The sequence below is a fragment of the Desmodus rotundus genome, chromosome 2, assembly GCF_022682495.2.
Source record: "Desmodus rotundus isolate HL8 chromosome 2, HLdesRot8A.1, whole genome shotgun sequence".
Taxonomy (NCBI): Eukaryota; Metazoa; Chordata; class Mammalia; order Chiroptera; family Phyllostomidae; genus Desmodus; species Desmodus rotundus.
Genome location: NC_071388.1, coordinates 200,576,898 through 200,588,993, shown reverse-complemented (window position 1 = coordinate 200,588,993; position 12,096 = coordinate 200,576,898). Strand labels below are relative to the sequence as shown.

Here is a 12,096-nt window from a genome sequence, read left to right as displayed (position 1 = left end):
CAAGGGCACATTCAGGCCTAGGAGCCGAGACAACGCTCTGATAGACATCTTCACTTGTGATTTCAACGGTTAGCTAGTAAAATTAGTGAAAGAGAAAATAAACTAAAGGAAGCACATCAGGTGCCATCATGCAGCCACTACAACCGAGGCTTTTGAAGAGCTGTGCTTGTAACAAGTCAAATGAAAGTGTAGAAGACATAACTGTGGGCGAGGGTGGGGGGGGTGTGGTAGCAAAGTGCGAACAGTAGTTGTTTCTGTGCAGGAGAAGGTGGGAAATTTGTTTTCTTCATCATATATTTATATACTTTCAATTCTTCTACAGTGAATACATTGTTCTTTTGGTTAGGAGCAGAGAAATTTGATACATTCATTTAGCTACTACTTTCTTTTCAGTTTAATTATTTATGTAATATAACCACTCTTTAAAAAAGAACTGTTATACTAACTAAAATCTCTGCTAAGAGGGTAACTAAAGAAAACTCAGTATTCGGATAAAATTGTCTTTTCTGCTCTCCACGCACCTCCTTTTGGCTCCAGTTGCTTCCTACAGCTGTTGAGGATGGGCCTGGCCACTTTGTGTGGGTGCCCAGGGCGGGGCTGACCATCTGTCTTTCTGCAGGCTTGGACTCCAGAGCCAGAGAGACAACTTACATACTCTCCTTCCCCTAAAGTTTCTCATTCCCTTCTCATAAAATCGAACTCCGGGGAATCATTGCTTTGGGTAATATTGTTCTCACCTTCAGTCCTGTTCAACTGTAAGTCCTCCAAGGAGACCGTCGTTTTAACTAACTCTTTTATGAGACTCACGTAACTGTCCTTTCTGGGAGCCCAAATGTACAAATGGGCATCCGAGGTACACTGAAGAGACACTCCCCCTACATCATAAAACCTGCTCGGGACATCTTGGAGAGTTGCTTCAATGTGAACTCTTTAACAAGCTCCAAAAATGTGAAATAAAACAGAGGGTGAGTATCGAATCCACATATATTTCTCATCCAAGCTTAAGAGAAAAATGCAACAGTCCCAGTAGATACAAAGAAAAAAGAGGTGATTGTGAGATATAAACAGAAAACCAATGCTTCAGAAAATGCTCATCCTGGGTGACAAATGTGTGTGTACACACACACATGCATAAACACACATGCATGCACGTGCACACACAGACACACAGCCACGTGTGTACGCATACACACGTGCGTTTACACACATGCATAGACAGATGCACACATGTGTGTGTCCATATACATATGCATACGCGTGTGCACTCCAAACAACTCAGCAACATCGCATTGCACCTACTAAGAAAGTTTTTTAAAAAAAGTGATGGTACTCAGTGCAGGCCGATCGGCACTAACCCTGACAAAAACAACGTAAGAAAATGGTATAACTTCTGGAGAGACAACTGAACCCATCCTTGGAAACCACCAATCCTAGACAGCAGCCCTGTCTCCTCTCAGCAAGCTGCCACAAGTGCCCCAACCCTGGGACGACCGCGGTTCCTCCGTAGCTCCCATCCACCTGGCCATTTTTGCTGAAGAAGCTTTCTCCCTCAGGCACTACTCACTTGGGTACATGGGATTTACATATTTGTCACTTGCTTGTTTATACAACCCCCCAATATACAGTTTAACCCTATATCCATTGGGGTTTTTCCCACCTCTACACTTAGAAAAGAATGGCGTGCTTCTATTTGGGAAAATGCACTAACTTTCACACCACATTTTCTTTGCTCTAGACAACATCTTCTTCTTGAATTTCCAAAGGGTTTTATTAATAATGTTGTTTGTAACTGATTACCACTTCTGATTGCGGTAAAGTCTAGTATATAAATTTTTATAAGAAATTGGCTCGCATGAATATGGAGGCTAAGGAGTCCCACAATCTGCCACTTGCCAGCTGCAGATGCAGAAAGGCCAGTGGGAGAAATTCCAGTCTGACCCCAAGAAGGCCTGAGAACCAGGCACGCCAATGGGTGAGAGAAGACCCATGCCTCACCCCAAACAGGCAAAGAGAGAGAGTTCAGCTCCCTCTGCCTTTGTGCTCCTTTCTGTCCCTCAGTAGGCTGGATGCTGTCCACACGCTGTGGGCAGGGCAGCCTGCTCCACTCAGTCCACCCATTCCCGTGCTGATTTCTCCTGGCGACACCCTCGCAGACACACCCAGAAATAATGTTTCATCGGATTTCTGGGCATCTCATGGCACAGTCAAGTTGACGTATAAACTCAACCATCACACTGGTGTTCTCCAACTTACATTCATTCGACCACAAATATTTACTCAGCGCCTACTATGGCAGATGATTAAAATACTAAGATGAAAAAGAAACATTCCTTAGTATCAAGGAGGCCCAGCCTAGAGAGGAAGTCAAAAAAAAAAAAAGAATTCATTATCATGGGAAAAAAGTGCTTATGACAGAGAAATCTACAACATTATGGGAACAAAGAAAAAGAAGTAATTAACTCTGCCTGGGGGAATCAGGGAAAGCAGCATGGAATAGATATTATTTGATTCTGGTCTTGAATGATAACCAGGAATTCACAAGAAGAAAAGAATGAAGGTTACGCCAGGGAGAGAAAAGGGAGACGAGCTCCCAGAGGCCCAGGCATGCGTGGCTGGTGTTTTGGTATTTCACCATCGCCTATTCAACTCTGATGATGTGTAGGCTGAATAAGACCTGCTCCTCCGTCCCCCGCCCCCCACCAGAAAGAAAGAAAGAAATATACCCATGGTCTGATGTCTGGAACTGGTGAGTATTACCTTATATGGCAAGGACTCACCCAGTGCGTTAAGGGTCTCGAGATGAGGAAATTATGCTGGATTACCAGGCTGAGTCCTGAATGCAGTTACAAGTGTCTTTATAAGACAGAGGTGGAGAAAGCCTTGACACAGATAGGAGAGAAGGCAACGTGGCCTTGGAGGCAGTGCAGTGATGTGGCTACAGCCAAGAAATGCTGGCAGCCACCAGCAGCTGGAACAGGCAAGGGGCAGGTCTCGCCCCCAGAGCTTCCAGAGGGAGCAGGGCCCTGTCAATGCCTTGGCTTTAGCGCAGTGACACTGGTTACAGATATGCAGCTGCCAGAGCCACGAGAGAACGAATTTCGGTTGCTCTCAGCCACCCAGTGTGTGGCCATCTGTCACTGCAGCCCGGCGAGACTAATACAGACACAGTCTCCTATCTGCCTCCAGTATTATTTTCTGACATCCATGGGGCACTCAGGAACAGTCTCACTACCTTCACCTGTAGCCCACCTCCTACAACCATCCTGGGTAATGTCACTGCCCACATTGACAATCCATCCAACACTTCACCCCGCAAACCCTTGGCCTCCTGACGCCAATGACCTTCTCTTCCACCACACTCCAGACCATGTCATCTGCACAACAGACTCCAACATCCCGTCTCCTGGTATCAGGCCCTACTCACACAGCTCTCTCAAACTTGACAGAACCTCTACTCTTCACCCCTCCACCTGCTCTTCAGTTTCATTTCCCAGTGATACCCTCCTCCCTGTGGGTATCGCTGGGACAAGCTCTCACCAGCACCCACACACGAAGTTGCTGAGAAGCTCATGAAGCCTCAGGCCCCTCGCTTGCAGGGACCCTTCGCCGCTGTGGGATGGGGACAAACAGCATGTTCACATGGTCACATGCTTTTGTAAAATCTATGAAAGTGAGATATCTTAACCACAATCAACCAGAACTGCTCTCTGTTTCCACACCAACTTCCTTCCGCGTCAGGTGGCATCAGTGTGGCCACAGACATTTTTAGGATGCAACTAAAGGGAAGCCAAACTGAAGACACACTGAGCTTGGGTTCACTGGGGCTTATTCACGTGGTTCAGTCATTTCAGTGCAGGGTGAAGTCACTGTTAGTCACTGCTGTGTAGAAACGGCTCCCAGGAAGACTCTTACTACCCTCTTCACGTCCTGAACGAGAATTCTAACGGGAGGCCCCAGCAGAAGTCCCATCGCACTCTCACGGCCCGGTGGCAGCCGGCGCTGGTGTGGAGTCTCCATGCTGGAGTCAGGATCCAGGGCCTGCAAAATTCTTCCACTTGCCAAGCATGTAAAGCTGCTAATACAAAGTCAAAACAGGAACTTAGCGGAAGTTCTCTGTCAGGGACATATACTTGAGAACACAGTGCAAGAGATTATAAACGCGCCATTCACTTCACATTTCTCTTTTGAGGGTCATGCAAAGTAAGCATTGCCAGAATTGTCGTTTGTAGCCACCAAACAAAAATATCTTCAAATCACATCAAAAGCGAGAAACAGAAGTAACTGATACATTCTTGGACTTCTGGTAACCCAATCAATGAAGAAGAGCAAATCATAAGAATATCAGTAACATTTCTTGTTAATACGGCACGGAGTATTGATACCCACGAAGAAAACTCAGGTCCTGTGTTATGCCACGAGGGGGTTCTGACGACACTCCAATCAGTTCAAAGAACAGGCAAGGAACGTGAAAAGAAAGCCGCACAAGGAAATTCAAAAAGCCCGTTAATTATACAGCTTGTATGTAAAAATGCCTTAATACAAGTGTCCCCAAATCTGACAACTCTAAAAATTTACACGATGAGTTGTGAAAGCTCTTCTAAACTCTCAATAATAAGAAGATTGATTTTGATGTTATTCCCTCTGCAGAAACACTATTGCCAAATTAATATCATATGAAGAAGAGATCAGAGTATGCAAGCAAAACCTTTGGGAGAGAGTATTATAGAAGCATGCCAGGCAGTTATTACAATATTATTTTTATGGATTTTGCAATATTTATAGTATTTGTCAGCTTTTAAAAATTTGTAAATTGTTGTGCTTTCTTTAAAATTTTTACTTTTGTTTCTAATTTTGTGTATCTTTCTTAAGGAAGACCCACAAAATTGAATAAGCTCCAGTCCTACAAAACTAAGATCTGCCCTTGACGGGACACTCCACTTCCTCAATTCTTCGCCTTCGGCTATTACCACGTGCAACTTAAGAAGGGACAGATGAACCCTTACAACAGACACCGCCTGAATCAGGTGGTTAAACTCAGAATTCCTAACAGAGGGGCCATCTGGCATCACGGCCTTTCTGATGTGATCACCCCCAGGAAGTATTATTGCCAAAAACAGCAACAACACTTTAATCGGAATGTAATTAAGCTGTTACCCTACCTTCTAGTTTACAGAAAAACAAGTTAAATAACCTTGCATTTCAGGAAACAAGCAGACAAATCGAAGAACATGGGGCATTCAACAAAACAAGAGACCTACTCTCTTCAAAATTTTTCCATGGCATCTATTTTCGATGCCACGGAAAAATTACAAGGAGGGAGGTCTACCTTAGGGTAAAAGAGAACAAAGAACTATAATAATCAAATGCAATGTGTGAATCTTGACTCAATCTGATCCTACCTCATGCCCCCTACATGGTCCCCCCCCCAAAAAAAACCAGTGACAAAAAAATATTTTGAAAACTGGGTGGATTTGAATATGACAACACTGGGACTTACTATTAATTTTCTTCAGTATGACAGTAGTAATGTGGTAAAGATATGCAAAAGAATATCTTTATTTTTAGGAGATGAATGCTAAAGTTTTTAGGAGTGAAGTTACGGTGTTTGTAATTTATTTTCAAATGATTCAGGAACTTTATGTTTGAAATTTTTTTACAATCCAATAACTGAAACAAGCAAGAAATATATTAAGTCTGTTTTTCGGTCATTTGGTCAATCTGAAGAAGTTTTTAGTTGGGTCTGAGTAGCTGTGCTCCTGAAACCTGAGCAGGGCAGCAGGACCCAAAGCCAGGGGGCTGCCATTCCCAGAACTGCCAGGCTGCACCCGAAGGTCTCCCGCGTCCAGAGGCAGTCCTGGCTGGCTGCATTTGTGCGCAAGAGCAGCTCCTGGGAATTTTTAGACTGCTGTCGTTCAGGATGGAAAAGCCAAGTTAGAAAGAGGGACAGGGTGGGGGGTGCGGGTGGGAACTCAAACAAACAAAATTAAGTAACAGCTGGTTTATTTGATCAACTTGAGGAAGACAGAGCAATGGGGCATGACTCCTTCCAGGGACACTGCACACTTTCGGTGACTTATCTCACAGGAGAATTGGTGAGTGGGTACTGCCTCGTTCATAAAGCACTTTCACATGCGTTACCCCTCTGACTCCTCAAAACAGACACGACACAGACAAGGTAATTCACAGTCCCGTCTTACAGGTGAGGAACACGAGGTGCTCAGAGGCTGGATGATTTGCCGGAGGTCCCAGGGCTAGTGCGTGAGCCCAGGGCCTTTCACAGCAGACCGCACCCCTGGAGTGTGGTCACTCAACGGCTGTCTTACTCTGAATAGCGGTCACATCTCTGAGCTTCCGTTTTCAGACTAGACAGCGTAGGCTCGTAGAGAAACTGCAGAGGTTTGTAATTCGGGTAATGTTTTGGGCTAGAAAGTAACACTTGGCATCAGATCCCCCTTGCTTCCATCAACAGAAGGTGGCAGAGGTAAGAGGTGGGAAGGGCTCAAGCTAAGTCAGTGAAGAGGCAGCATGCACCCCTCCCTCCTGTGCCAACTCCTCAACTCGGGAGCAGGGGCAGGACTTCAGACACCACGGCCTCCTAGGGTCCCACGACATGCAGGGAAATGAAAAGACTAAGGCACAGCAATGGCTGCGACAAGGCACACACAAGCCCTGCGGAAAGCAAAAGCACCAGCAAAGCAGGGAGTGTGCGCCCTTCACACCTAAGGTCTGGCTGACCAGAGAGGCCTCCCTCCAGAACACTCCATGACTCGGGGAAGTTACTAATTCCAAGGCTTTCACAAAATACAGGGGTTCACCAAACGTTTGCTGGACATATTTTTTTGTCGTCTCCCAAAGGGTAGCTCATTAAGTCCGACAATAAAGCAGGCTTTGTTATGAGGATTTACAGTGTTTTCCCAATGAAAATTCTAACTGACAACCACCAGGAGAATAACAATGTAGAGCAAAGAGCTCCTGTTTCTCTCATTCTCCCAAGATCCATCTCAGAGAAGCGCTGGATTCTCAGGTTTCCTGGACCAGTGTTTAGCTCGGTCTTTATTTGGACACACGCCTAAGTAGATGGATAGGAGAAGTTTATCATTCAAAGTAGTCAAATCTTAAAAACCAAAAGATTTATTCTTTCAGACTTCAAAGATAAGAAATTTCATTTAACTCCCAGGTCCCTCCTCGCAGAATAAACATATTACATAAAAATACAGCCAAGCCTTGTGCATGTAAAAAGGGGACCCTAAAAAAGCAAAATGCGTGATGAGAGTCTTCAGAAATAGCTGAGTGAGAATATTAAAGGCACCGTTATGCAAAGGATTCATTATCGAATACAAGTTTGAGCACCAGAGAGCGATTTTCGTACGAATGCTGGGTGTTGCTGTCACTTGCAAGTCTCTCGTCTACACAGGGAAGCAAGTCAGGGGCTGTGAGTGACACGGTGTAGAGAAGGGTGTTCAGGTAAGGGACAGACATTACAGGGCCCCTTTTCAAAGAAAACTTTGAAGATTTTGTCAGGCTTTCTTGGAGGACCTGTCACAAAATAACAATACAGTTGCAAATGAGTGGTGCTCAGTGGCCACTCATCGCCTTTTTATAGACCAGCTGGCAAGGGCTGCCCAGGATGGGAAATTAGCATTAGAGAAGGACTCAAGGTTACTGGGCTGACTTACAGCCCACGGAGAATGCCCTCAGATGAAGAAAGACACCCAACACAGTCACACAAATAAGGACGCAACGTTTAAGAACTCCTGTCTGAAAAGAACAGCAGAGAAAAAGTCCTCTTTACTCCTTTCTGAATCTCTCCATTCTCCAAACAGCACCCAGGTCCCCGCAGTAAACACAGACAAACAAACCATGCCCTTCCAGTTGCCTCAGGCAGATTAAGACAAGTGAAACTGGCGGAAGAAGAGGAAAAATAACACAATTCGCCCTACTCTTTCTAAACAGAGAGCAGGGACCAAAGTGGAAAAGCTACCCCAGGCAGGAGCACTAGACCAGCAGTCAGGAGGCCTGAATCCTAACTAGGAGCTGTATGATGGGTCCCTTAACTCCTGAATTTCCTTGGCCTCCTCTGTAAAGCAGGAGTAGACATCAGTGGTTCTCAAACTGGGTTCCTTGGAGCCCTAGGGTTCTGTGGGTGCCTTTGAGGCAGCCCCAGCAACACAGGGTAAGGCACAGGGGCCCCATGCTGCCTCTCAACCCAAAAGAGTTAAGAGTTGATCCATTTTATATACCAAGTTTGAGAGTAAAAAGCCTTTTGTTTAAAGAGTTTATTACCGAGACAATTCACAACTAAAATGGTTTAAGAGCCTTGGACCAATATACCTGGTGATTTTTTTATCTTTGTAATTATGTGGTTTCTATATGCCTCTTTGGATTATTGTTGTAGGGATTAGCTGACTGATAGGCTAGTTAATATGGATCCTCAAACCTGTATATCACGCTCTCTTATTCCAACTTAAAAGGTGAGGAAACCAAAACCTGGATAATTCAAATACACCAAAATCCCACAGCTCGGCAGGCAACGGGATTCAAACTCAGGAATGTCTGATTTTATCCTTACAGTTAAAGAATAAACTTCACTGTAAAAAACAATTAGTTATCTCATTGTTATTCCAATTCCTTTTCCATAGAACATCAGATTCTTCATTTGTAATCTCTAAGAGCAAATAAACACTTACCCTGGAGAGATTAAATGAATCGCCACAAGTTCTGCCCAACAAGCAAATCTGTTGGGCACAGGAAAGCCCAGAACATTGACGAAGCCTCCAGGGCAGTAATGGTTGCTAAGGACTTTCAGAGCAAACAGAACTCCTAAAAGAGAAGAAAGAGCACAGAAATATCAACAATCCAAATGTGGACATAATCAACATTTACAAAGAGAACTAGTTGAAAGTGAAAACGATTATTTGACTACATCCAACTTTTCACTTTGAACATACTCCATTCCTTACAAGCCAACCCAGCATTCAGTAGAAAGAAGTGTTCACGGCCATCCTTCTTTCAATGTTTCTTAACTCAGGAGTTCGTCCTGACTTTCAGCATGCTGCTGAAACGTACAGAACACGTAAAATGGGGATAAAACACCAGCAATGGTACTAAATGCCATTGCATCCTACACTGGAAAATTGTTAATTTTATGCCATGTGAATTTTAAGTCAATAGGAAAAAGGGATGTAAGTAACATGTATTTTCTAACCTCTATGGAAAGACACGTTGAAGGCGAGACATATTTTCTTTCTTTTCCCACAATCAGATGCAGGAGGGTGCATCTCAGAGGGAAGGGGGGGAGGAAAGCAGGCAAAGGGAAGGGAGGGGTTAGATTTCCTTTGGTTTCAGGATTATTTCCCTCCTCCCCTTCACATTCTAATTTTCCGAACACCTAACTGAAGCCCTGATGGCAATTTTAATCTTATGACATACAGTAAAAAAAGAACTAGCTAGCGAGGGTTAAAGGGAGAGGCGATGCACTACCTGGTTAAAGTCGTGTGGACTGGGTTCAAATCCCAGCACACCATTACTAGGTGGGTAACCTTGGGCAGGTTTCCTTCCGTCTGAGTCTCAGCTTTCTCATCTACAAAACCAACACAGTGCCAGCTCCCATGAACCTAGCATGTGAACTGACCAGCGTGAGTTATATGGAGTGACTTATCCTGGCTCCTAAAACATGGTGGGCATGCTGTGGTATGACAAGATGCATTTATTTTAATGAAGTTAATAAGAGGGATACTCATGTTTTTCCAAACTCCCCATCACAAATACACCTGTGGGTCTCTCCCTGGTCCCGGGATGGTAGAGTCAACGCATATTTCCTGTACTGCGCCTCCTACAAAACTACCTGTGAGCAGACCGTACACCAAACTGCCCAAGAGTAAATGTTGCATAGCAACACCTATGTCCTTCCTATGCTCCAATCAGCTTCCTCTCCAGAATACGCCCCCCAAGCAGCCCTTACCCACTCAGACTTCACTTCCTCCACCAACCAGGGATCCACACTTCATGAAAGGACAGCAGCCGCGCCTCCCTGTCTTTCTGCATGCCTCCTTAGAAATGTGTCTGCTTACCTGAGAAACCTACAGCACAGTTCATTTTGAAGCCAGGTTCCTCCATAAATTCTGCAAGAGCAGATTCCAAGACCAGGTACACCACCCCAGTGAGTAGAGAGAATGTAGTGATCACGTAAGCAAACCATCTGCTTCCCAGTCTTCTTTCCAGCTGTATTCCTTTCCACAGCATAGACACCATGTTGAAGTACAGGTGCCAGTCGTCTGCATGGTGAAACGGGGACAGCAGTAAGCGCTGCCAGTCTTTCTCCTGGTAACACGTCTCCACGCTGAGGCAGGAGCTAAGCAGTGGCTTCAGAGGACTCAAGAAGAACCAGATGTTGATGGCCAAAGTTGCTAGAGTGACAGGTGGAATATTGTTGACCCCAACTTGGAAGATTTGAGAAAGGAGCAGAATGAGCCCAGCATTAACTCCTCTTGATCTCCGCTGCATGGCTGGGTATCGACCCAGTGATGGGAATACGTGGAATCCAGGGAGGTAAACGGACAGCTGAACCTAAAACATAAAATAAAATGCACGTGAAAAATCCATCAACTAAGAATTAACACAACGTAAGACATACTACTCAACTGGCAGATGAGCTCACATTGCGTACAGCACGCCTCCCATCTACCAGCAACATTTCTGTTCAGTGTCTTCCAGAGTAATGTCCTTCCTTCGTCTTACTTCCTAAATCAGAGATTTTTTTATCCCAAGCCCCAGTGGATCGGCTAACGGATGGGCATGCTTTGCCTGACAAATATGCCGTGAAAACATGACTTGTCTTCCTTTTCGGCAAACTTATAATTTACAAAGACGGTACGTAGGTATTTAATAATGATCTCTGCTCAGAATGCCGGTCAGGATTCTTTGCCCCCTTCATTTTTTTTCAAAGACATATTCAATTTTGATATTTTAGATAGAGTCTGCTCCAAAGTATCTAAACATCAACAAGCAAGTTTGAAAAAGCAAGTACATCTTCTATTCCACACTGGCAGGTTTCAACTCCTGGAATACTTTATTTTCACAAAAACTTCAGCTTTTAAAAGTTACCTACTTTGTGCGAGATCCCGGATTGAAACACAGTCCGTTTTTAAGGAACTCACATTCTACTAAGCAGCAAATGAACAAGTGCCACATGATGTTCTAAACACAGTGACAGAGGGAACCCAGGCCCTAGGCACACAGTTCAGCCTGAGGAGGTGATGTGCCCCTGGTCTTGAGGGGTGAGTCGGAATCAACAACAAAGAAGAGCTCCAGGGTTCGGCAGTCTGCTTCTCCACCCCAGACCCTGGCTGGCCTTGTGATCTGCGCCAGCTGACAGAATGCAGAGGGAAGGACTCTCCATGAGTTCTGAATCCAGGCCTCAAGATCCTCTGCAGGCTTCTGCTCTCTCTTGAAATCCTCCCAAGCAAGCCTGTGGACAGGTCCATGGTGGCCCGTCATCCCAAAGACCGTGCCACCAGCCACTAATGCCCAGAAGCAAAGCTGTCCAGGTGTCTAGAAGCTGACCACAGATGTGTCAGTGAGTCCAGCTGCACCCAGACTAATCTGTTGACTCACAGGACAGTGGGCCAGATAAACGCTGCTTTACTTCACCAAGTTTTGGAGTGGTTTGTTATACGGCAATTCTGGCCAGTGCAGGAGGCACCTGCTTTGGTGAGGGACTGGCTTATGCTCGTGAGGGAAGGAGCTAGTAAAAGAAAGAGACAGAGACTAAGGATGCAAGAGATAAAAAGAATCAAGTCCTTAAAGGGAAGAGTCTTATTCGTATGACATTTATGTCATCACATAAATGTCAAGTGCAAACATGGGTCACAGGCAGGCAGATTAGGAGACAGGGTGCTGAAGGAGTGCCCATCGAGGGGTTCTGTGTTCTCTGTGGAGCTTTCGTGGCTTCCACCCAAAAAGGAAACGCACTCTGATCCCCTGAAGATTCTTATTCAGAGGGCACACTGGAACATACATGGGCTTTGGGGCAAAAACGGGCAGGATTCTCCCACTTACTAACCCTCTTAACTTCAATTTCTTAAACATTTTAAACTC

At 45.0% G+C, this 12,096-nt stretch overlaps 1 protein-coding gene across 6 annotated transcripts in view; it reads right to left on the bottom strand.

Annotated features, from left to right (window-relative positions):
• The window catches only part of RHBDD1 (rhomboid domain containing 1), a 111,029-nt gene that overhangs the window by 76,348 nt on the left and 22,585 nt on the right, over window positions 1-12,096 (bottom strand). For all 6 annotated transcript variants that reach the window (XM_071220728.1, XM_024564282.4, XM_045198442.2 and 3 more), the window contains 2 exons: window positions 10,071-10,566; window positions 8,688-8,820 (listed from right to left, as the gene is read on the bottom strand). In XM_071220728.1, the coding sequence (XP_071076829.1) occupies window positions 8,688-8,820; window positions 10,071-10,503 (566 nt within the window). In that variant the 5' untranslated portion in view covers window positions 10,504-10,566. The remainder of the gene's footprint in view (window positions 1-8,687; window positions 8,821-10,070; window positions 10,567-12,096) is intronic.